Raw genomic sequence first — 27,861 nt, 5'->3', positions numbered from 1 at the left:
GAAGGAAATGTAATTACTAGTTTTCTCTCTGCTCTCATAAAGAAGTATACAGAGTTTGAGATCAAACTATCTAGATTCAAATCCCATTTTGACAGTGGTTAGACAAGTCATTTAACAATCTAGGCCAGGGGTCGGCAACATATGGCTCTTTCTGCAGGAGCCATAAAGTTAATTTTTTTTCAGGCACTGTTACAGGAGGGCACTGTGAGCACTGTACGGCTCTCACGAAATTACATTTTAAAAAATGTGGCGTTTATGGCTCTCACTGCCAAAAAGGTTGCTGACCCTTGATCTAGGCATCAGCTTCCTTATCTGTAAAGTTAGTGGGGGCTAATTAACTTAGGGGACTACAAATATACCTTTCCAACTAAAAGAACAATTTATATTTGAAGTCTTAATAAATACCAATCAACTAGAGAAATCCAAGGTCAGGGTCAAGAAATAAGCTAAGTTATAGTCGAAGGGAACCTTAAATGAGATATTAAGATCCAGTGGTACACACTGTGAATTTGGAATCAGAGGATAAAGATTTATATCATGCCTCTAGTGCTGCCCATCTGTGTGACCTTAGAGAAGTCACAGAATCATTTTGAGTCTCAGTTTCTTCATTTGCAAAATGAGGGGAGTAGTTTAATAAATCTCAAAAGATATTTTCTAGCTCTAATTTTCTACTCTATGATCATTAAGGTCCTCACAGAATAGCCAAGCTCAAAAAACAAGTCCTCAAAAAGACAAGAGCCCACTGAGCCAATCAAGAAGAATTAGCTGAAATCCCCATACCGATGGCAAACAGGCAGTGATCCATAAAAAGAGATACTATACCAGCTGATGTTAAAAAACAACAACAACAACACACAAAAAACTTAAAACTTTCATGTACACTAAAAGTAATATTCTACTTTGTTTCATGTCAGCAAAGCAAAAGGATACCCCTTCTCCTTCAAAAGCAGCCCTGAAGCTGCTCTTCTATAATGTCCTTTCCCTTCCTAGAAACAGAGTTTCGGTGGAGCTTGATTTAATTTGGTTAAACATAACGAGGGGAAAGGAGGAAGCCCTAGAGTCCCTCCTAAGGAAAGTCCAGCTCCCAAAGCATAGACAAAGCAGTTTTCTTGCAATTAAAACAAATTTTCAAAAAGGCTATATCCAAAAAAAATCAGAGGTATTATTTACCAATAAACAGTATATTTCCAAATGGGTATTTGGTCACACAAAGTCACCAGGAGATGGCACTATATTCCTTTCCCAAATGAGATATCCCTAACCATCAGAAGAACTTTAGAAACTTTTCTCAGGTTGAAAGGAAAAGGAGTATGGTGAAAAGTTAGTGGTTCTAAGATCAGAGAAATCAGGTCCAAATCTTCACTTGGCTGATTACTATTTGTGGGTCCATGGTCAAGTCTCTCATCTAACTTCTGAAGACCTTAATTTCTTTCTTTCTTTTTTTTTAAAACCCCTTCCTTTGTCATTAGTTACAAGGCAGAAGAGTGGTAAGGGCTAGGCAATGGGTGTTAAGTGACTTGCCCAGGGTCATACAGCTGGAAAGTGTCTGAGGCCAAATTTGAACCTAGGACCTCCTGTCTCTAGGCCTAGCTCTCAATCCACTGAGCTACCCAGCTGCCCCCTGAAGACGGTAAGTTCTTTACCTGAAAAATGAAGTGTTTGAACTATATGATACCTAAGGGGGCTTGCATCAATAAAGCTATAATTCTATCAGTCTATAAAAAATCTACTGAGGTGAAGGTAGATTCATTTAAAAAACAAAAAACAAAAACACCAAGTGCTGAGAATTTAAGAGCCAAATTGCTTATTAGTAAAGGAAATCTGAGAATTGGACATATGGTAACGGAAATAAAGAAAAGAAGATTAGAGCCTAGCTAGGACTTCATTATGATAAGTACCTTCTTAAAGAGTCACACAATTTCTATTAGTTTGTTATCTCTTTTAAAGCAGAGATTACATCAGTTTTCATCTTAGTATTCCTAGCTACTGATGCATAGTAGGCAATATGAAATTAACTTATTTAAAAGAATTCAATTAGAAATTCATTCAATAGAATTAAAACTGTTAAGCACAATCCTACTTCAATTTCCAATTGTGGAAGCTGATGTACAAGGATAGGGAGTGATTTACAAAAGACTGCAAAATGACAAGGCAGGACTAGAATCTAGGTCTTCTAATTCTAGCTACAGTTATTATCCTGTCACATAATTTTTATCCTGAAAGACCAAACAGAAGAGTCAGGTCTTACCCATATGAAAAGGAAAAGGCACAGAAAAGGGAAATTTGCCCAAAGTCACCAAGAAAGAACACAAAACAGAGTTGGACATAGAACACAGCTCTAGAACATACTACCAACAGGAGCTAGGGTAGTCACTTAACCTTCCCATTCTCCAGGGTTCTCCTCTATTTAAATGATGCAGTTTGGGTTAGATCATCTCTAAAGTGCATGCCTAGCCTATTTCTTATTCTACATTCTAGGTCTCAAGATTCCTTAGTTAAAGTTTTTCCAATATATTATTACTGTCTCTTTGTGATATAGATGGGAAAGGAAGAACACAAATCCAAACAAGTAAACTCTAAGAAAAACAGAGCTGAGAATCCCTACAGGTGACCAGAAAAGACATACCTAGATCATATAGTTCACAAAGTAAATCAAGTCTTCACATTATTTAAATGCCATAACCCTTGCTTCCTGACTTTAAAATTTAAACACAGCACAACTTTCAGTTCTACCAAAAACAAAAAACAAACCTTTTCTTTTGGCCAAAGCTGTTTCAAGAGTTTTGAAAAGCCTGACAGCAACTGTTTAAGGAAGGCAGCAAAAAATTCCTAAGAAAATATATCTGAAAAAAGCTTATTCACCTCAAGAAGTTCTTAGTTGTTAAGTTGCTTTTTTTTCATTAGCAACTCTCCAACTCACTCTCAATTTCTCTCTCTATAATTGGCCACAAAATTTACAATCTTAGTGATAGCACTGGATGGAGAGGACTAAGAGAAGAAGCAGACTTCAAAGAATGAAGGCACCATCTTATGTCCAAACTTGGTCACTGCATCACAACTGCTAAAATTCTAACTTGGAGTTCTCAACTTGACAGGCTCCTTATTTCAAAAATGTATATATGCTTCTCAGACCTAGTGTTAGTTTTTTTAAAACAAAAAACACTTATTTAAACGGAAACTGGAGGAGGGATTTATTACTATCATGGAGAGAGGAAGAGAAAAAGTAGGTATGAGATAATCAGAAACAAAAAAGCCTTAAAAAAATATACATGACACAGTAATCATCATGTGCCAGAAACCAATTCTATCACACTAAAATATCAATATCCTTCTACAGGTAAATTCTGTACTTGTGCTTTTACAAGGTTATTTTATCTAAAACTCAAGAAAACCATGTTTTCTTTATGGATCTGGGTATTCAGTTCAACTTTCTTTAATGGACATCTCAAACCAATCTTAATCTTATAATTTTGTCTTAAAAAAAAAAACACTTCCTCCTCTCTTAGAATCAATATTAAGTATTGATTCCAAGGTAAAAGAGCAATAAGGAATGACAATGGGACTTGCCAAGATCACACAGCTAGAAAGTGCTTGAAGCCACATTTGAACATAGGACCCCTATCTCTAGGCCTGGCTCTCAATCCACTGAACTGCCCAGTATAAGGATGATATTAGAAATTCAGTCTTGTTACATTAGTTTAGAGATAAGAAATGGAGAAGCTGGATTGAGAAACAATTGAAGTTTAAAACAGATCTGAGACAGTTGACAGTGTGTGGGGGAGGTATAATGGTTTTTCTGTGGCAGTTAGTCTTTGGCAGTGGCAGTTGCTCTCTCTCTGAGTGCTAAGAGCAGGTGACATCTTTTCTCTCTCTTATCATTGTCTGAAGGTAGAAGGAAAGAAAGGAAAAACCTGAATGAGCTAAGTGATTTTCTTTTCCAACTTGGGAAACACTAGTGACTGTCTATTGCTGTTTCATAAACTGTTTTATCTCTGAGAAGAACAAAGAAAGACCTGGTCTTTGGTTTGGACTCTGAGTCTGCTAAGGCTCACAGTCCTAACTTGGTTCTTGCTGAGGCTCAGCCAGCTAGCCTTTGCTATTTTTATAACTTGGAGACAAAGTTAAGAATTATATTCTTCTTATAAGGATAATAGTGTTAGTTTATTGTAGAATAGGGAAAATTTGGGTTAGTCAGATCAGAAAGGCTCAGTGTAGTCTGTGGAAACAGGAGAAGCATTTCCTAGTGGAACAAGGGAGTTTTATTTGGGTAGAGTTAGAATTCCATAAGAGTTGGAAATCTTTTTATATCCTTATATTATCAATAAATAGTTTATTTTTGTATAATAAGAGTCTCCTTAGCATCCTTGCACCTGGCCCTGAAGAGAAGTTCACTCATAAACTTCACCTCACTTAAACTGAAGATACTTTGTAAGAACACAGCAAGCAAAGTGTCAAATCAGTTTATATCCATAATCAATTCATTCACACATTACTTTTACGCCAGCTGCCCCCTAATCCTATTTTTTACATTTTACAATAGGTCATTAATTTCTCACACAGATTTCCCCAATTAAAATGGCACCACATGATTATATAGTGCTTCACAATTACAAAGCATTTAACATAGATTGTCATTTCATAATTCAAATATTAACAGTCTTATTTAATATATGAAGAAACTGATTCTCAGAGTTCAATTACTCATGTAAGGTCATATACCTTCTAAGAAGTAGGATAGGACTTGGCCCCACATTCTATCTACAAAGTCTAATACTAATTACATAAATTATGATGCTTTTCATAGTAATTCAATTCCATAAATATTTATTGGCTAATGTAAACAAGATTTAAGTCATACAGCACAACCTTTGATCCACTAATACCACTACTAGATCTGTAACCCAAATAGACTTTTAAAAAAAATGGAAAAGGACCTATTAGTACAAAAATATTCATAGCTCCTCTTTTTGAGGTGGCAAAAAATTGAAAACTAAAGAGATGCCCATCAATTAGGGAACAGCTGAACAAATTGTGGTATGTGATGATAACGGAATACCTTTGTGCTATAAGGAATGATGAACAGGATGATTTCAGAAAGAACTGTAAAGACCTATATAAACTGATGCAGAGTGAAATAAGCAGAACCAGAACACTGTACATAGTAACAGCAAAATTACTGTGGAATGACCAACTGTGAGGACTTAAGCTACTATCAGCAATACAATGATCCAGGACAATTCTAAGGGATTTAAGACAAAGAATGTGTAAGGGTTAAATTAAAGAGTTCGATAAAGTAAGGAGAGCAGTTGAACTGAAATTTTGTTTAATTTAAGAAAGAAGCACAGATAGAAAGATAGGAAAGAGGAAAGAAAGATTATTAATTTTATACCCTATAAAATATACCTAAAATTCCTAATACTACCTAAAATTTCCTAAAACTATCTCTAACTATCTTCTCAAAACAGTTTCATCTGCCTGGCACAAGGCCTATCTTACCCTACTCTATCTATAAATTATTCACTAACTACCTAATTCCCTAAAATAATAGACAGCCACTACTCACTCACTCCTTCAATCAATATTCTATAGCAGCCAACTACCAGTTGCCCCTTACCTCAGAGACAGACCTCCTGCTCTTTCGAGATCCTGGAGGAAAAAGACCTTCAAATCTCAACAGCTGATTTCTTTCTCTCCTCATTGACCAACTGTCCACCCTTAACTTCCTGTCCCAGAGACGGCTACTTTCTCTCCTCAGTCCTAATCTCCCTAGTTATGGAATCTTCAGCTCTGACTCCTGTCAGTTCTGAACCACTTAGAAATCCTGCTCTCTAGCCTATTAAACAGTGATTCCCAAAGTGGGAGCTACCGCCATCTGATGGGTGTTGTGGTGATTGCCCCAGGTGCATTTATCTTTCCTATTAATTGCTATTAAAATTAAAAAAAAAATAATTTCCAGAGGGATAAGTAATATTCTTTCTGGAAAGGGGGCAGTAGGCTAAAACAGTTTGGGAACCACTGCTCTTAAGGAAACAGAGGGAGAGATTAAGAAAATCCCTTCTAATTCTCTCATGGCAGATGAAGAAACTGACACTCAGAGACATAAAGTGATTTACACAGGAAGTCAATAGCAGAGTTAGGATCACAGCAAGGTCATCTGGCTCCTTCCACTCGACATATTATCTCTCTGATCCTGATTCTCAGCACTGGTCTCAGTAACTAATAACTTCTTGATGTATTCTCTCAGGAATGAATAGGGCATTGTGTGAAGAAAATCATTGAGTGGATTGGGTCACAAGAATAGAATGGCAGTCAGAAAAAGGCAGCAACAGAGTCAAGAGATCAGGAGCCAGGGGTAGGGTGATATCCCCAGCACTGATCCCTGGACGGCCCCACTGAGTGGTCCAAGAAAAATAGAAAGCCACAACTGGCTCTAAAGATGTGATGTGTGAAAGTTAGTGGGCGGAGAAAAAGTTTGATAAACTGAGGCAAGAATGGATTTCTTCTCTTCTATATTTGTTGCTGGCTGGACTTCCCCGTGATCATGGCTAGGGAGACTTAATGGCTGCCATAGCAAGCTAAATGGAACAGCAAGGAAAGTTACCTATATCTCTTTCTTATTTTTCCATCTTTTTCGCCTACTACTTTTGAATTAATAAAATTATTAATTTACAGCCAGTCTCATATTTTTCCCTCTTATATCATCCAAGTGGTGGCAATGATCCTATCCTACTAAACACAATAAAGATGAAAACTATCTAAGACTATATTTCAGCAATTCACATCCAAGCAATTCACCCAATAACACTTATAATAAAGAACTAAAGAAGAAGCAACAGGGAGTAAAGAATATAGAATTTGGAGTCTGAAGACTAGGGTTCCAATCTAAGAAAAAGCATTTAATAAATATGTGTCTGTGGCCAAGGCACTCAGTATCTCTAAGACTTACTTTGTATATCTGCAAAAAAATTAGCAAAAAAATCACAAGGTTATGATGATTAAAATATTTGGTAAACCTTAAAGGGCTATGTAAACATAATTTCTTATTCTCAGTTACACCAGTATTAAAATCTGGACATGAAAAAGGCCACAGAGTTCAAATTGTTTAAATATTTCAAATTAAAAATGTGAAAACTATTTAAAATCACCCTAGACAATATAAAATACTTAGGAATCTATCTACCAAAACAAACACAGGAATTATACGAAAACAACTACAAAACACTTTCCAAAACAATTAAAACTAGATCTAAACAATTGGAAAAACATTGATTGCTCATGGGTAGGACGAGCCAACATAATAAAAATGACCATTCTACCCAAATTAATTTACCTATTTGTTTAGCGCCATACCTATCAAACTACCAAAAAACTTTTTCACAGAATTAGAAAAAACTATAACAAAGTTCATTTGGAATAACAAAAGATCAAGAATATCAAGGGAAATAATGGAAAAAAATGTGAAGGAAGGTGGCCTAGCAGTACCAGATATTAAACTATACTATAAAGCAGCAGTCATCAAAACGGTATGGTACTAGCTAAGAGACAGAAGAGAGGATCAGTGGAATAGACTTAGTAAGTGACGTCAGCAAGACAGTGTATGATAAACCCAAAGAGCCCAACTTTTGGGACAAAAATCCACTATTTGACAAAAACTGCTGGGAAATTTGGAAAACAATATGGGAGAGATTAGGTTCAGATCAACATTTCACAATAAATTCAGAATGGGTAAATGACTTGAATATAAAGAGGGAAACTATAAATAAGTTAGGCGAACATAGAATAGTATACCTGTCAGATCTCTTGGAAAGGAAAGATTTTAAAACCAAGCAAGAGTTAGAGAAAATTACAAAATGTAAAACAAATAATTTTGATTTTATTAAAGTAAAAAGTTTTGTACAAACAAAAACAATGCAAACAAAATCGGAAGGGTAACAACAAATTGGGAAAAAAATCTTTATAACAAAAAACTCTGACAGAGGTCTAATTACTCAAATATAAAAGGAGTTAAATCAATTGTATAAAAAAAAATCAAACTATTCCCCAATCGATAAATGGTCAAGAGACATGAATAGTCAATTTTCACATAAAGAAATCAAAACTGTCAATAAGCACAGGAGAAAGTGCTCTAAATCTCTAATAATTAGAGAAATGCAAATCAAAACAACTGAGGTATCACCTCACACTTAGCAGATTGGCTAAAATGAGAGAAGGGGAAAGTAATGAATGCTGGAGGGGATGTGGCAAAATTGGGACATTAATGCATTGCTGATGGAGTTGTGAATTGATCCAACCATTCTGGCTGGCAATTTGGAACTATGCTCAAAGAGCTATAAAAGAATGCCTGCCCTTTGACCCAGCATGCCATTGTTGGGTTTGAACCCCAAAAAGATTATAGATAAACAGACTTGTACAAAAATATTTATAGCTGCACTTTTTGTGGTGGAAAAAACTGGAAAATGAGGGTATGCCCTTCCAACTGGGGAATGGCTTAACAAATTATGGTATATGCTGGTGATGGAATACTAGTGCGCTCAAAGGAATAATAAACTGGAGGAATTCCATGTGAACTGGAAAGACCTAAAGGAATTGATGCTGAGCGAAAGGAGCAGAGCCAGAAGAACATTATACACAGAGATTGATACACTGTGGTAAAATAGAAAGTAATGGACTTCTGTACCAGCAGCAGTGCAATGACACAGGACAGTTCTGAGGGATTTATGGAAAAGAACGCTACCCACATTCAGAGGAAGAAATACAGGAGTGGAAACACAGAAGAAAAACAACTGCTTGAAAACATGAGTTGAGGCGGACATGATTGTGGATGTAGACTTGAAACTACCACACCAATGCAACTATCAACAATTTGGAAATAGGTCTTGATCAAAGACACATGTTAAAACCAGTGGAAATGCGCATCTGCTATGGGGGTGGAGGGAAGTTCCCCCGGAGGGGGGGGGTGAAGGGGAAAGTAAGAACATGAATCATGTAACCATGTTAATTTTTCTAAAAGATAAAAAGTTTTAAATGAAAAAAAAAATGTGAAAACTAGGATGTAGGGGGGGCTAATTGTCCAATACAAAGCACATATGAGATGGAACTGAGATTCAAATTCAGATCCTCTGACTCCAAAGCCAATACCATCTCAAATGTCTCCTACTGATCACTCCAGGTTTTTATTTTGATCCACAATCATTAAAAGACTAATCTTTTCTTCCCCTTCAACTTTAAGGCTCCACCTTTTCATTTATGGCATTTTTGCCATTCCCAGTGACAGCTGCAAAGACTTCAGATAGATTGCTGTGACTCTGGATATCCCTAACATGAACTAATCAAGGGAGAATTCTGTGATTTCAACTTCAAAACCACTAGCAATCAATCAATCTCAGTGAAATATGTAAAGCTCCACTTAAAATACCAGGGGTATGTCAAGCACGGAGATGGCAACACCCTAAAATCTAACTCTCAACCTTGCCTCAAGTATCAGAATAAGGGGAAAGCAAATATTATAGGATTATAAATGTACAGAGAAATTTACAAAGTAGAGATATTTCAACAAAAGCTTCTGCCTACCTGCTTTGCACATAACATACTAAATGTTAAACTCGATCACATCATTGTAGTTTTTTCAGGTCTGACACAAGTCACAAACTTGGCTTTCCCAGGTGCTGCTAACTGAAGTGAAATTAGATAAGTCATCATATAACTATGAAGCAAAGCACAATTTATTCTCTGGTGAGAAGTTAAGCTAAAAGCTTCATAACAGTAATTTGCTAAAGCCTGTAACCAGTAAGAATATGGATAGCTTTGGGACCTTCCTTCTCTTCTATAGGGACAGAATCAAAAAACTATGCAAAAAGGAAACCAAAGAAGCCCGTTCATTTGTTCTCAATCACTGCCTTTCAAGAGAACAGAGCACAACCATCACACACTTGGTCATTGCCTTTGTGATCACATGAAGGACCTCCCCAATTCTGGCTAGATAAAAATGAACCAGAGACGAAAGGCAAGAATTTTTATTCTTTTATTCAAGCTGCTATTATGGTTGCCCTAAATTGTTCCACCTTGGCAATGGAACACAACTGCAAAAGCAAAAATTAAAGCCTCTAAAACAAATGCTGGTAGCAAGAGAAACACAAATCAACATGTCTTTAAAGAATTTTTAAGGAATCTCTCCTTCATGTTGTTTTATTTAACTGATGTAGGGGACTATTTGAGGATAAAGAGGAGGGAAAATTGTGAGTCTGTCATGATTTATAAGCTATGTTAAAAAGCATTTATCATTTTTTAAAAGAATATGCAAAATAATAATTCAGTCCTTTTCAAACAGTTTAGGCTTTACAGAGGCTTTCCAACCAGTTCCAGAGATCTCTGTTTAATCACAGAGAGATAAGGTATTACAGTGAAAAGACAGTGAAATTTGAACTCAAGAGAAAGGTAGTTTTGAATCCCACCTGAGAATGACTAAATGTAGGGTAGTGGGCAACTCATGCCTTCTCTGAGGCTTAGTACCCTCAACAATAAAACTGAGAAATGAATATTTGTAATACCAATCTAACAAGACTGTGCAGAAAATCAGATGGAATACCAGTAGTCTATAAGCCTCTTCCTGACTACAATCAATACATATGCAATACATATACTGATTATAAAAATATTTAATATACATAAAAATAACTTCACCAAGGAGGCAGAATAATGACAGTGTAGTGAATGAAAAATCTTCATTATGATCAGAAAGCAGGGGCATAAAGGTGGCTCAGTGGACTGAAAGCCAGACCTAGAGATAGGAGGTCCTGGGTTCAAATCTGGCCACAGACACTTCCTAGCTCTGTGACTCTGGGCATCTCCACTGCCTATCTTTATCCTCTACTTCCTATTCCTTACCACACTTCTGCCTATATTGGTTCGAAGACAAAAGGTAAGAGTTATTTTTTAAAGAAATCAGAAAGCAGTCTTGTTCAATACAGTTGAACTTGCTGTTATTATCTTATTGCAAGTCTCTGGGCCCTAGCTTGAATGCCTAGACCGATGACAGCCAGCTTCTCCTTTCCTTTTCTAACCCTTCTTGATCAGGGTCCTTTACCTACAAAGAACTGTACTATGTGTCAGGATCCATTCTAGTTAGATGGAATCCCAGGTGTGGTTAATTTATCCATATCTTTAAATATCATAGTGTGTTTTTTAGAGTAGTAGAAAAATATATGATTAAAAAACCTGGGTCCAATCATGGCTCTGTCATTTACTATCTGAGTGATCATGGGAAATTTACTCAACCTGTGCAGATACCCAGTTTACTCATCTATAAAGTAAAGAAGCTATACTAGATGAACTCTAAGGTCCTTTCTATTCCTATATCTTTGATACAGCAAATAATGTACTTTGTACTCCTTATCACACTATATAAATGGGACCCTACATTAGAAGTGTACAAAATTAGGGAGGAGGTAAATTATTAGGTTTCTATAAATGCTACCATTACTATCAACAATGGCATACTTAAATAATAAAAGCCAACTAATAAATGACAACTTTACCACCACTACTACATTATATCTATATCACAAATATCAATTAATAAGTGGACAAGGGGCAGATAGGTAGCTCAGTAAATTGAGAGTCAGACCTACAGACGGGAGGTCCTAGGTTCAAATCTGGCCTCAGACACTTCCCCACTGTGTGACCCTGGGCAAGTCACTTGACCCCCATTGCCCACCCTTAGCACTCTTCCAAAGAGCCAATACACAGAAGTTAAGGGTTAAAAAAAAAAATAAGTGGACAAAAAGAGGAACCAAACTAAGGATCTATATCTGAAGCAAAACAGTTTACTATTCTCCAAGGTAAATACCAAAAGTTCTTTCTAAAATGATTTTTGCTTCATATAATGAAGACTCTTCTGCTGTCCAAAGTCAACATAAGCTTCCAACTGCTGAATGCTTATATTATTTTGTGGCTTTCTTATAAAATTTATCATGTAGTGGCTTATCATCCATTCCAAGAATATAAGAATATAGGCTATTTATGAAGAGACTATGTTAAACATTGATAGTGAGTTAAAGACTATTCATAATAACTTGAGCAGAAGAAAAAAATCAAATAAGAATTTAATTGAAGGGCTGACAACAGCTGTTACTTATCAACAAAAATAAGGGGAAAAGCAATCTATAAGTTTATAAGGAGACCGAAAATAAGAAGTGATAAGAAAGAATGTGTTCGTAAGAAATGCTGTAGGTTTTTTGTTTTTTTTTTTTTTTCTGGAAAGAAAGATTCATTTGTTTAGGATTACTTCAATACTACATCATGGAGAAAAGAGATGGAGCAGTTATGATTTTAGGAATTTCCTTCCTGATACAGGATTCTATGTAGAACAAGACATGGTATATATAGTTAATGGTAAATAAGCAAAAATAGTCCAATGGGAAACAATGGGAAACAACTTGTAAAACTGGCAATCTCCTAGTTTAAAACCACCAAACACTGGCAAAGACAATCTCTAAAACTCATTCTAAATGGACTTTGATATGGTTGTGGAACCTGGGAGCCATAAACATTCATCAATGAAATATTCAGTCAGACAACCATTTAAACACAGGTTCTCTTAGACACAGTTTGCCCAATGATGTTTATATCAAATGAAACAAAAAGCAGACCAGACATGGATAAAAACTCAAGGGACCTTATTGTTTCTACAACTTATAATATGCTAAGAGAAGCATGAGAAAAGCAAAAATGAATGTCAAGTTCATCTTAAAGAAACCATATAAGATTAACAGGAAAAAAGTTTATTTAAAATAGCAGATCTTCACAAAATTAGTCTCTATCAGAATATTTTCAGCTGAAAATATTGTTTTTATCCAATCCAATAAATATTTATTAAGTGCCCACTATGGACCAGGCATTGTGCTAAAAGAACCCAGATAGCCCCTCCAATAATGCAAATCACAACTCATTAAATCTTTACCATGTGAGATTCCTGTTGGTGGCACACCACAAATCCTTCAGAATTGGGCAGTAAGCTAAAAGAGTTCTTCTAACTCTAATTTTTCTGCTAAACTTTATCATCATGCAAAACACACTTTCTAAAGCTTTTAAAGTTCAATAAACACCAGTGAAGTACTCAGGCTATTATCCTCTGTTCTTTCTTTTATTTTTCTTATTTTAATTGATATGTTTTAAAAAGACGAAAAAAAATTTTTTCTCTGTGAGAATAGTTTAACACCACACAAAGGAAAAAATATTCATTACAACTGATTGTAGAAACACTATCAGGCACTGTGTCTAACTTGGACTTTGTTAACACTTAATGCTGTTTCATTTACATAAATGCAGTCAGAGGGTAGATTGTTCATTTGGATCCGCTTCCTTTACTCTGCATTACTTCATGTAAGTCTACCCATATTTATTTGAATTCCTCATTCCTTACAGTTTAATATATTCATGTATCATAGTGTATTCAACCATTTCCCAGTCCTTGAGTACAGACTGCTTCCAACTTTTTGCTATTATAAACAATGCTTCTATGAATATTGTCAACAACTGAATCTCATCTTCTGGTCAAAAAACTCACAAAAAAAACCCTAGAATTAGTCTCTCTGGGTCAAAGAATATGAACATTTTTGTAAATTTATATTATAATGCTACACCACCTTACAAAATAATCAAGTCTACTCTTGAATGTATATTCTTTTTTGAACAACTAACAAAGACTGAACTTTTCCATCTATTATCATCTATGTCAATTTGATGGGTAATCCATAATTCTTTATGTTAAAAAGTTCATTTTTACAAAATGTTTTACAGATGCTTCCTGTTTTGTAAACCACTCCACTTAGCAAAAAACTATTTACTTAAAGAAAATCAATTAAGTAAAACAAAATGTCACTAAAATTACTTGTAATTTTCTAACCTTATTTCTGACTTCTCTACAAAAAGAGGGAAGAGTATATCATCATTAGGATAAAAAGAACATAACCTTAGGGCTACAAGACATCAGAGGGATCAACTATTTCAACTCCATTTCAGAGTTGAGAAATGAATAAATGAAAAGTATTAACTGTTTACTCAAGGTCATTAATAGGCAAGTTTAACATTGAAAACCCAGCCACCTGATTCCAGAAACAAAAAGGATGATGTACTGCTGTCTCCCGCTAGTTCTCTGGAATCAGTATTGGTCCTTGTATTTCTAGGATTTGAGACGTCCATTAGTATTATTTTTATTTATATTGTGAAGCAGCATGGCAACTGGATAGTGTAATTAATTTAAAATTAGGAATAAACTATATTTAAAACCCATCTCTGAAACCTACTATCTATTTGACCCTGAGGAAGTCATAAAACCTTGAATGCCTCAAACAACTCCCTAGAACAGGGGTCGGCAACTATGGCTCTCGAGCCATATCTGGCTCATCTGGCTCTTTTGAGGGCCAGATATGGTTCTTTCTGCAGGAGCCACAAAGTCAACCGCCACACAGTAACAGTTTATGCATGACATCGTGCGTCACATGATACATCACATGATCCTTTCGGTACCACGACTATCTTCTAAGATAGAAGGCTCCCTCTTTGATATTGCCGCGCGAGACGAATCCTGGTCTTTAGTTCAGCTTGGTAGGTGTGCTGTGTGTTCCTCCTTCTGCCCTCCTTTTACTCTTTCCACACCTGTTCCTGACATCTTGGGGTTCTGTGTAGTGATTGATCACTTTTGTCTACATTGTCTACCCCTTTGCCTCTGATTTACATGGTTTTATCTCAGTGCATTCATGGGGTCTGCACTCCCTATTTGTGGGGTTGTTATTGTTTTTAACTTTTCTACCTGCTCTTAAAGGGGAACTATAGTCAGATTACATCTTTACATATGCTTCATTAGTGAGAAGCATTTCTCCCCAGTAGTTGTTTCATTTGATACAGAATGATTGAGTAGGCAGCACTGATAAACACCTGTACCAGGAAATGTGTGTGATGTGTCCTGGCCAGTTTTCCATGAAAAGGTACCCTCCTCCCCCACTACTTACTAATGCCTGCACACAAGTCATGTTATTTTCTGTAATCTCCTGATCTCCTACTTAATTTATGTGGCCAAATGACTTAATTAGCAGGCTGGCAGCTTTTTCTTCTCCTGTTGCCTGACTTGAGAGAGGGAGAGGAAAAAGTATTCTTCCCTGAATTTCTCTCTTTATTTCAGCAATTTTCTTAGTGTAAAGAGTTTTATATGTATGTGTGCAGTTATAGCAGTACTATAGTGCCCCATTGAGTCTTGTTTTTTGATTAATAATCAAAATAATTTTGATTAATAATCAGCAAAACCATGCAGCACCAGAAGTCACATTAATGTACTTTATTTATTCATCATTGGTTAGCACATAATAATGTTATTAAAAATAGTTCAGAGGGGCAGCTGGGTAGCTCAGTGGATTGAGAGTCAGGCCTAGAGACGGGAGATCCTAGGATCAAATCCGGCCTCAGACACTTTCCCAGCTGTGTGACCCTAGGCAAGTCACTTGACCCCCATTGACCACCCTTACCACTCTTCCACCTAGGAGTCAATACACAGAAGTCAAGGGTTTAAAAAAAAAAAAAAAAAGAAAAAATAGTTCAGAGACTTATTGTACTTTAAAAGTGTTGTTCTTACATAAAATACACATATTTACTTGTATTCAGTGTTAAACATATTGTACAGCTCTCACAAAATTACATTTTAAAAAATGTGGCGTTTATGACTCTCACAGCCAAAAAGGTTGCAGACCCCTGGCCTAGGACTTATATATAAAGGCATAGATAGAGTTTGACCTATCAGATAAAGATAGTTTCCATGTCAAGAATGACAATAGTGAAGCTATCATAGCCATGTGGACATAACTTTTTATATCATTACGCATATATTAATATACTATAAATATATTTTATATTCTAAAATGTATGTGTATGCATGTGCATAAGCATATGTGTGCATATATATAACATATGTTCATTTATACACGATGGTCTATTGCTACTGGATTCTATGCTTCACATTAGTTCATAGAAGTCTTCCCATAGGGTGCAATGGTTATAGGTATACATTTTCAGATGGTCATTGACGGTGTGTGTTTCTACCTTTAAAAATAGACATTCATGTTTCTTGACTATCACCTGAGGACAGCCTTTTAATCTTTAGTTTATAAAGTTTCTCAATTACAAATATCTTTTGATTTTTGAAAGACCTTTTTTTAATCATATATGGGAAGCATTCTTTTATTCTGCTTGTTAAAGTTCTAAACATAAATACTGAAACTAATCAAAATTAAAATGAAATGTTTTTCTTTTTATTCTTGATATAATTTACTAAGTTTGTGGTTTTCCTAATTTCTAACCATCCTTGTATTTATGTCATAAATACAACATTAATGTTTTCAAACTTTTGAATGTATCGGTGTAATTCTGAATTTATAGGAACAGAAAAACAGGCTCAGACTAATTTCATTTAACTACAGGTTTAATAATAAACATGAATAGTATTAACATTAACAAATACAAGTGCATTTATTTTCCATATAGTTATTCATGTACATCAGGTTGTCTCTTTCAATGCAATATAAGTGACTTTAGAGAAAGAAGTATTAAGACAGGGATGTGGCACAGTAGATAAATTCCAAAAAGCCCAGAGTGAGGAAGATCCAAGTTCAAATCAAATCTCAGTCACTTACTGTGTGAGTTTAACTAGATGACCTCAAAAGTCCCTTCCAGTTCTATATTAATTTTTCTCTTATCCGCTAAACACTTAGAATCCTGTTTCCTTCAAAATTCCATTCAAGAACCCACATGTACCTGAGGCTTCTCTAATACTCCCACCTGGACATAGAGGGATTATAGCAGACAATATTTCATATACTGCCAAGACTCAGCTGACATGTTGATTAGTTTTGCTAAATTGATTTCCCCTTTTAGTTTTAGTCATTACAACAAGGGATGACTGTCTGAATATGAAAAAGCAGAAAAACAAAGATGTTTCAAATCAGAAATTAATAAAAAAAAATGCATCTATACACATTTATTTATGAGTAATATATACTTGAAAAAATAAGTATATTCTAAGACATTGATCCTGTTATCTCCACATATATACCAAATCCAGTAGTTGCAGCATCTTATTCAAGTAAAATAATTATTTCTCTCCATATCTTACTATTATATAGGATCTATCAAATACTCATAGGAACATTAAAGCTGCGTGCTTATAATGTCTTATTACCAAGATTTTTTTGCTTTTCAGTTAACTACATCAAGGTACTATTGCTATGCCATTCCATGTGTGTGTGTATAAAAAACACTAATGACATGTCTAAGCTTTTAATTATAATATAGTTTCTGTTTGACTCTCATGATGCTATATATTATGAATTCTACTTCATTTAAAATTACGATTGCAAAAGTTGTTTTTGGTTCAGCTTATTCATAAGTTTTATCCAGCTTCTCATTTAAAATATGTCTTTGTCCCTATCATAAAGGCAATATAATACAGAGCTGTCTTTTCTAATCCAATCTACAGTACACTTTTTAGTTGACTTCTTTCCATGGTTACGCAGTTGTTATACATTTGTATAATTGTTATGTTAGATTTTTCCTTCATAATATCTTAATATATTACTTTGCTTTATCAGCACAAGATGCAGTCCACATCATTACATTACTGTCAACCAAATTCTAAACTTTCCATGCACAGACAAATGTAAAATTCTACCTTCTATCCCAGTGTTCTAATTTTCCTGAGATAATCTCACTCTCCTGAGCTCCTGTCCCTCATCATCAGTTGCCTATTTTACATCAACAATGGATATCCTTGGAGGAATCTCAAAATCAATATGTGCAAAACAAAAAATACTTCATGATTCAGACAGAGTAGGTTACTGGCTGTTCCACAAATATATGGTTTCTCAGCTCCATATCTATAAATTTTCAGGAGCTATTCTCCTCTATGTCTTAAATGCATTTATTATTCAACTCTAGCTCTTACAATCCAGAAAATTATGGAAATCCATTCCTGATTCATCTACTTAGTACTGTCCCTCCTCAAATTAGCATGCATAAAATATTTGACAACATCTACAAAACACTTGACACAAATAACTGGAAAATTATTCATTGTTCATAGGCAAAACATGGCAATATTACAAAAATGACATTTACATTACATTAATTTCCTTATTCAGGGCAAGGAAAAATATTGATCAAATTCATTTCCAGGAACAGAAGATCAAGAATCTCAAGGGAAATGATGGGCAAATGATAGCAAGGAAGAAACACCATCAAATCTCAAACTGTACAAGAAATCAGTAATAAAACAATTTCGTTCTAATTTTTAAAAAGAAAAATTCAGTAAAACATATTAGGAGAACAACAAAGTAGCAAAAGAATAGGGAGCACGATGTTCAACAAGACCAACAAACCAAGGTATTGGGTAAGGTTTCACTATGTAACAAAAACTACTCAGAGGAAGGAAAAGCAGTATGTCAAAACAAACAAACAAACAAAAAAACTGAGTATAGACCAACATTTCAAACCATATTGTACCCAAATGGATACAAGGTAGATATAAAAAGGCACAAAACAAATAAGTTCAGGGAGCAAGTACGAAAATACCTTTCAGAACTATGGATGTGAAATACCTTATGAACACACAAAATTAGAGAGGAACCCAGAAAATAAAATATACCATTTAGATTATGTAATCTTAAAAATTTAGCACAAACAAAAAGTATAAGGGCAGCCAGAGAACTGTTAGAAGTGAAATAGTGGACTTAGAAAAGATCTTTGCAAAAATTGTAGTAAATTTCTATAATAAAGGACTCATATATCCAAGGTTTATTAGAGACTGATTCAAATGTTTTAAGAATAAAAGACAAAAAAAAGAACAAGAGTTATTCTGTAATAGATGGGCATGGATATGAACAGGAAATTTCAAAGGAAGAGATTGAAGTAATCAACTATACAGGTTCAACGTCACACTTATCAGGTTGGCAAAGGTGAAAAAAGTAAAAGAAAATTGTTGGAGGGGTTGCAGGAAAATAGGCACAGTAATGTACCTGTGGAGCTGTGAATGATGCAGCCATTAAGGATTATAATTTGAAATTAAAATGTCACTAAACTGTGAGTACTTTTTGACCCAAAGATACCACTACTAGGTCAAGGAAGGAAGAGAGGGAAAAAGGAAGAGAAGAAAAGAGGGAGGAAGGAAGGGAGGGCTCATTTGTATATAAATATAAAATATTTGTTATAGTAAAGAACTGGAAACTAAGAGTACCCATCAATTGGGGAATAGCTGAAGAAATTGAGTTTATGAAAAAGAACTATTATTGTGTTCTGAGAAAAGGCAAATGGGATATATTCAAAGAAACCTAGAAAGGTTTCTCTACATTAATGCAGAGAACAGAACCAAAACACCTTATGCAGTGTCAGGCCAATATATATATAAAAAAAAAACTTTTAAAACTTAAGAAATCCAATAAAAGCTATCATCAACCATGATATCAGAGAAGCAATGATGCTTCCTACTTCCTCAGACAAAAGTAAGGAATTCAAGATGCAGAATAAGATACATATTTTCAGATATGGCCAATGTGGGAATGTGTTGCATTTGACCATGGTTGTTTTTTAAAGTTTTTAATGAGATTTGGGTTTGAGAGAACAGAGAAAGTAACTAAAAAAGAAGAAAATGGGGTCAATGAAGGTTTTTTTTTTTTTAAATAAAGAAGAAAGTCCAGGAAAAATCATAAACAAGCAGAATAGCTTTGAAAATGACATGTTGAAAGTATCATATATTTAAAAAGAAAAGTAAACAAGTAAGCTGTACAAAAACAGATTCACAGTTTCATGGTAAACTCCCTATGTATAAGAATAAATGTGAGTGTATAATATATGTATATAGCCATTGGATAGATGAGAATAATTTGTTCCAATACCCATGAAATGATTGAAGTGGGTGCACTCAGAGCATGGTTAGACAATGAAAAAAGAAACCAAAGCCATTGCCTTGCATGTTGAGCCACCACCAGTCATCTTGACTTTTGTCTTGCAAGGGGACTTTACTGTCTCTGGAAGAGAGAGTAAGGCTGAAAACTTTGTGCAACTCTACCTCCCTTAAATCCAATTCACATGCAAGACAAAACAACATCACCAGTCATATTCTTTTAATTTTCTTCAAAGACAAAGGACAAGAACCATCCAACCTATATGAATATATATAGATATTCTGAATTTAACAAACAGCAAATAAAATGGGCATTTCCATATATGTATGTTAATACATACATACAAAACAAAATGAGCATGTACCCATTTTATATGATGTTTATTAAATTCAGCATAGTTTATGAATACTTTGAGGAAAGGACTGGTTTCATTTTCATCTCTGTATCCCTGGCACTAGCATAGGGCCTTAGACAAAGCAAGTGCTTATGAAACGCTTGTTAAATTGGATTGAATTATTCCCCCTCTAGACACTTCTCCAAACCCATGCTTCCCCCAAGTTTCTCTCTGCTGAAGATACCAGCATCCTATGAATCATCCACATTTATAATGTCAAAGATATCCTTGATTCTTTCCTCCTTTTGAACACTCATATACAATCACTTATCAAGTATTGTCATTTCTACCTGCAAGTCTCTTTTCTATCCCCTCACAGGAGAACTACTCAACTTCAGGCCACAATCAATTTTCACCCAAAGTATTACAAAAGCCTCTCAACTGGATTCCCATCTTCCAATCTCCCCACTCTATATCTAACTTCCATACAACTGTCTAAATAATCTTCCTAAAGCACAAGTCTGAAGTTATTTTTCCTACTCAATAATCTTCGCTGGCTCCCTGTTGCTTCTAGGATAAACTATAAACAAAGACTTGAGCCTTAGTTTTTCTTCAGTCATTTCAATTATGCCCAATTCTTGATGACCCCATTTGGAGTTTTCTTGGCAAAGATAATAAGAGTGATTTGCCATTCCCTGTTCAAGTTTCAGATCAGGAACTGAGGCTAACAAAGTTAGGTGTAAAATTAGCCCAGGGTTACATAGCCAGTAAATATCTGGGGCCAGATATGAAATCATGAAGATGAGTTTCCCTAACTCCAGATGCAGAGTTCTAACCTCTATGCCACCAAGTTATTTTAGAGCCCTTCACAATAAGGCTCTAGTCTACTTTGCCAGACTTGTTTCAAATTACTCTTCTTGAAGCATTCAGTTACATTTCATGTAAAATGGCTTCTTGTCAATTAGTTTTCCTCACACTCATCCCTCAGTATCCCAATGCCTCCCTCTTCGTCACTGTATAGCCTGTCCCCTCTGCTGAGAATGAAACCCTCCACTCTCCACACTGCTACCTCATAGTTTTTATGTTCATATAAGGCTTGGCTCAAGTGCCATTTCCAATGGGGAAAATCTGTCATAATCCCTTGATTAGTGCTCAATCCCTCCTCAAATTATTAAATATATACTGTACACTTCAAAATAAATGTTTTATTCTTCCCAATAGCTTGTACATCCTTTAGGACAGACATTTTTTTTTTAATTTTGCCATTGTACTCCAGATGCCTAGCACAGTGCCTTCTACCTAAGAGGTGCTTATTAATAAATGCATATTGGATTTAGGCTGGATTCATGAAGTTATTCAAAGCTATAACTCAACCTAATCTATTTTTCTACTTAGCTCTACTAAAAGATTTAGCTTGGGAGAAAATGCAAAGAACTATTTTATGAGAAGATTTTAAAATTATCTTTGTACTCTCTCCAAGGCTATCTGATAGTTGGGAGTTACCTGGCTCTTTGGAAGAAGTCTTTTACAACATAACATGAATTCACAATTCTTTCTGCACCATACATATGGTCCTAGGATATGGCCAAAATTAAGCCAAGGAGCCACCATTCAAGAGGCCTGAAACATTCTGGCTGGTCATCACATTTCCTATAAGCCTACTTAATGAACAAAATTAGCTAATGGAAGTTTGAGAACTGTCTACACTGGCAAATATTTACAAATATGAGGGAGAAGTTATAATGACACAAAGCTCCCTCACTTTCAGAGTCTGCAAGGTAAACTGCTTCTTAAACCCATATAAGAAATATATTGCATATTTTGCCGTTGTATATACAACCTCCATCATGAAAATCTTCTAATATGCCTGCCTGTAATATTACTTAGAACTATGCTAACCTAACAAGTAATGGGCCTTCTTTCCAAGTTGCTAACCTTTGATTCAGTACCAAATTTTCCAGTTCAATCTGTAATTCCTGCTTCTGTTTGTCATATCTAAAAGATTTACAAGAATGCAATCTTTAGTTTTATTATTATTTTATTTCTGACCTTCAGCAAAAAACAAAATTAATAGCAAAGTGGTTCTGATTTTTTAGAGAACAGCTAGAGGGAGACATATTGAGCATATCCAGGTTTATATACTTATTCTATATGGAATGAATACAAGGTAAAGCCAGGAAAAGTACAGAAAATTACTCAAAGTAGTCAATACCAGGTACTCTGTTTCCTTTATTTCTTTTGGTGTCTCACTCCATCCACTCCCACCCTGAACTGACAAAATGAACAACTGATCATATGTGCTCTAAGGGCCTTAAGCAACCTCAATATGAAAAGAAATCTAATGATGTTCATTCAGTGGATTTACTTGATGCTATCTCATCCTCAATCTTCTTTCCCTTTGGGTCACATTATTGATATGAATGTTCACACTAATGGTATTTCATCTGTGTTACTGTTTTTTAAATTATTTTAATGGCAACAGGTAGGCACCTTCATGGACAAAAAGGCAGACTACAGGTATTTATCACTAGATACAAAGCACTACCTATGAAAACAAGACCTCTCCTCTGTCAGATATCTATTAGTAGTGACACTCCAGGTAAATGACTTAACCTCTCCTCTTAGACCTGTTAATAAACCAAAGTCACATTCATAAAAACAAATCCTCAAAACAAAGACTGAAATGGCAAACATAAGATATTAGGTCACTGTTTTGGTATAACAGAGGATCCTAGGAGAATATTCAGAAGAAGCTAATTGCAGCAATTTTAATAGAACTGATGATAAAACTAGACTCTTTTTATTACATGTTTAGCAATCTTCCAAAGGAATACTAATTTCTCACACCCTTTGTAAGATAAGTCTACACATTAGTCTTATAAGACTACCAAGGTACAATTCAAGGAATAGCTCCATTGTCTTCCCTTTAAAAAAAAATGTATGATTTTAATGTTTTGTTGGTTGCTCTCTATGTTCAACAATACCTCCTGTTGCTCCTATCACTTGGTACTCCATTTATGCAACTTGTAGCCATAAAATACAAACATCAGTGCAATCTATCATGTGCTATTAATAGCATTTTCCACTACTTTACCCAGAAGACTGAGACTGATTTTACTTATTTTCCCTTTTTGCTCCTGTCATGTGGAAAGAAAAAAAGGAGATATATCTTTCCCCCTCTACTTCTGTCTAAAATGCATTTGCAATATTCAAAGATCCAAATAGCTCAACTACTGCACAGAAACTGGTCTAGCAACAAAGAATGGCTTAAACATTTAATAAGAATTTAAAAACCTGACACTTTTCAATGTCTTTATCTTACTCTCAGCTTCACAGTAAGGGAAGCAGCATACATCATTTTACCTTTTGAAGATTTTTCCAAAATGCAAACAAAGTCTTAGCTTTGAAAATGAAATGCTATTGTTGGGTTTTGTTTTTCTTTTGAATCAGAAACATTACTGTTTTGGAGTTTAGTATTATTACTTAGTATGTGTGAAAATCCAGACAATGTGCTATCAACTGTCAATACAGAGTCAGGCAGAAAATAGAAAGAACCATGACTATAGTTCTCAAAAGCAACAGTATAACAAGGTGAACAAGGAAAAATATGAAGGTGGAGAGAACAGATCTGCATGGATATGTATTCCATAGTGGAGCAATATGACAATGGGAACACAAATTTCTCCCTTCTTTAGTTAAATAGCCCCAAGCAACTTAGACAGCAACAGTCTATAGAGAGATAATGCTATACAGTCTATAGAAGTGCAGAAGAGTGAAATAGAGGGAAAGAGAGGTTTGAGAAGAAAGAATGTATATTGAAACTTTTCTCTTCTGCTATCTTTTCATGAGAAATTTATTTCTTAAAATCCTAGACTGTGGACTTTGTTAAGGAATACCTTCTTTAATTCTACAAAAAGGAAATAAAAATTTGGATGGGAAAAGCAAGCAAGACAAAAGGGAGAGGATACTGTTAAAATAAAGACAGAAAAAAGGTAGGTATCAATTATATGACACAAAAGAGATATTTATAGATCACCCTGGCAATCTAGCTCATACTCTGTAAGACATCAAACTAAAAGAAATAAGTTAATGGGCCAAAAAAGAAATGTAATTAAAATGAAAAACATAACTCATGATGACGTTTCATAGTTATGGGGATGTGGGGAACCCTTCTAAAAAGTTACATTAAATAATATAGAAAGGCCAGCAGTAGAGTTCAATGCAATGGAACTGGACTACCAAGGAAGCAAAGGTTCTGATTTCCAATAGTCCAAGGAATTCCCTAATACCACAGGAAAAATCAGATCTCAGATGAAGTCACAGTTTATCACTAAGCTTTGGGGAGGAGAGTGATATAAGCATATATGATATGAGCATACTGCAATTGAAACGAGAGGGCAGGAATTTCAATTTTATTTCTCTTACTACTTGATTTTGTGTGACTTTACCTATCTAGTTTTCTATTTCTTCACTGTAAAATGAGAGAGTAATGCTCATTTTTGTTCTGATACTCTAAAATGGTAGAACCTAAAGCTAATGGCTATCTCACACCTCATAAGTATCCAAGGCTGAATCTGAACTCAGGCCTTCCTAAATGTAGGCCCAGCACTCCATCCAACTTCTTATTGATAATATCATATATAAAATATACAACAACAATAAAGCAATGGTCTTTATTTGGAGATACTCGAAAGTACTTTACTGACCTGCCTATAACTCCCAAGTTGATTCCGATTTGATAGATGGCAACCCAAAGGTCCAGATGTTGTGTCTTGTACAAAATAATAGTTACCAATGGCAGTATTGTGGACAGAATTATTATATTCCTGTATCAAGAATTTTACCCAACTGGACTTACTCAAAGACTAGATTTTTTTTCTGTTGTTTTTCCCCCCACTTTAAACCTTTCCCTTCTGTCTTAGAATCAATAGTATCAGTTCCAAGGCAGAAAAAGAGGTTAGGGCTAGGCAACTGGGGTTAAGTGACTTGCCAAGGGTCAAACAAGTAGAAAATATCTCAGGCTAGAATTGAATCCAGAACCTCCCATCACTAAGCTTGACGTACTATCCAGTGAGTCACCTAGCTGCCCTTATATTTTTTCTTCTAAAAAGAGTTCTAAATCAAACTACTGCTATCTATGTTAGAGTACAACAATGGTACATGAGAAGAAGATGATAATGGAGATGTCTACTTTTTTTCTCATACTATTTTCAGGTCCTTACCTTCATCTTCTATATTATCTAAATAAATAGAATAAAATTTGCTTGCTGAAGAAAAATATATTAAGTTATCTATTCTGCTACTATCAGGTCTGTTTTGAAATAAAAATAAATGAGTGAGATAGTTTATCAAGATGCTCAAACTTCTATTTCAGGTCATTGACAACAATACAAGTTTCATCTAAAGTCAAAAAGCAATCATTATCATTGACATTTCAAAACTAAATGAAAAGAATTACATTTGGTGTGACCAAAATGCTTCTAAAGGCCTATTTTTGCATCCAGCTGCAAAACTATCACTACCACAACAAAAAACTCCCTTCTGGCTACTAATAAATTATAGAAAAGCCATCTCTCAGGGACGATGGGGGATGCAGCATAAGAATCATCAACGCACACCCAGGCTCAACATTTTCTCTCCCTCCCCAGATCAATTATGGACAAGATGATTACTGGTTTTTCTTTAACTCTTAAATACTTTTTTCCCCATGAAGAGCCTCAACACTCATGTCATGAAAGGGGAGAGACAGAATTACACCACTGTAAAGAGTTGGATGGTACAAGTCAAAAACAGGAACGCAGTTCAGGAATTGAGGAATGAAACTACTGGAAAATCAAGAAAGCCATTTAAATTAATTTCTGGAATAAAATGATTCTCACCCAAAATTTGAATTTTACCATCAAAGGACATGAAAGAATCTTCAAAGATGTCATTTGTTTCACAGGCTAAATCAGAGACAGAGTAGAAGCAAGGGTATCATCATCTAAGAGCAGAAAGTATGGCAAGCCCCAAGACTGAAGGAGGTCAATCCTCCTTTCAAACTTTTGAAAAGAAGTCACAAAGAGTATCTTGGATCAAGATTGCAATTGATGACCAAGAATCAGCCTCATGACATTTCATTCTGTCATCCCTACCTGCTTGTGATGCTGGTGCTCTTGTCTGTCAATTCAAGCTCCCTCTGTTGCAGGGCCACAATGTAGTTGGAGAGATCTTCAGGGGTCCTGTTGGGTAAAGGCAATACACAATACCAAAGGTTAAAAACCAAAATATGCCACTTGTCAGAGGATCATTGTCAACTGTGAGTGTCAAAAACCATAAAAGATATCCTAAGGTGTCTTCAAAAGACATTGATTAACAGGCTCATATGTACCTTATTGAAAACACAAAAACCTTTTATGTTAAACAATCACTTATTTAAGACCTTTAAGTGAACCTGTCCCTGCAAAGCCGTGAATTGCACAAAGTATTCCCACCATTTTCCACACTAAAACAAGGCTTCAAGCAATGCAACAGAGCTACATAACCCACTGGGAAATCATAGCCCCCCAAAAAGACTACAGAAGGCAGTCACCAGAAAAAGAGTAGGATATATTAATAAAGAAGTGACTTCTGGCATCCCTCTCCCCTTCCTGTCTTCTCCCCACACATTATTCCAGGGATATCATGCTCCAGAAAACGAGGATTCTTGGTTCTCTCTTCTGCACACCTTGTTTTTCCTCTCCCTTGGAGTCTGCTTATGCTCTCCTCTCCCTCTGCATCCCCTTTCTGATGGGAGCTATTGGACGCTGGAAAGCAGACTGGATTTGAATTAAGAGGCCCTGAGATTCAATATTAATTCTACTATTTACTATTGAATAACCTCTGTCAAATAAAAATGGGCTAAATAACCTCTGTAGATTCTTCTAGTTCTATGGCTATGATTTACCTGATAAAATTGTCCTTATTTTTCAAAATCTATAATTCCCCAATTATATACCCTATCCTCCAAATAATATCACACATTGTGTTGTCTTCTGAACATCAATTATGTTTAATAATTATAATTATTGGGATGTGTCATATTCACCAAATTAGATTACATATAGCTGTAAAACAAGTACAATTTATTCTGATATCTCTTCTAGGTACCTTAGGAATTATTAATGAACTGAATCAGATATAGGGACATATATATGGACAGAGATCAAATCAAATGGCTAAATGATTTGCAAATGGAGGCAGTAACTTTAAATCAAAGGATAAAGCAAAAAAGGAGAGACATACATTAATCCAATCATTCATGATCACATTTATAGATATTAATCTTAATTAGCATTACCTTTAGATTTTCCTAAACACATTTATACAGCTCATAGCACAGACTTTCTTGTTTCAATGTAAATGTACTAGTATTAGTCAACATCATGGTATGCTAACAACTACAATAATAATAGTGGTAGCTAATGAGAGCAAAAGACCAGCAAGAGAGCAAATTAATCATCTTCCTCATGTGTTTTACCTCTTTAACCCTCCACACACACAAAAAAAATTATATGACAGATGTAGAAAAATTATAGCCAAAAGGAAAGAGAACACTGAAAATGCAAA

The 27,861-nt window shown here is 35.1% G+C and overlaps 1 protein-coding gene across 1 annotated transcript in view; it reads right to left on the bottom strand.

The window, feature by feature from the left end:
• The window catches only part of MAD1L1 (mitotic arrest deficient 1 like 1), a 941,076-nt gene that overhangs the window by 756,926 nt on the left and 156,289 nt on the right, over nucleotides 1-27,861 (bottom strand). Inside the window, exon 11 of the mRNA XM_044659988.1 lies at nucleotides 26,409-26,495. Within this exon, the coding sequence (XP_044515923.1) occupies nucleotides 26,409-26,495 (87 nt within the window). The remainder of the gene's footprint in view (nucleotides 1-26,408; nucleotides 26,496-27,861) is intronic.

The sequence above is a fragment of the Gracilinanus agilis genome, chromosome 1 (assembly GCF_016433145.1).
Source record: "Gracilinanus agilis isolate LMUSP501 chromosome 1, AgileGrace, whole genome shotgun sequence".
Classification (NCBI taxonomy): domain Eukaryota; kingdom Metazoa; phylum Chordata; class Mammalia; order Didelphimorphia; family Didelphidae; genus Gracilinanus; species Gracilinanus agilis.
This window is presented reverse-complemented; position numbering and strand designations above follow the sequence as displayed.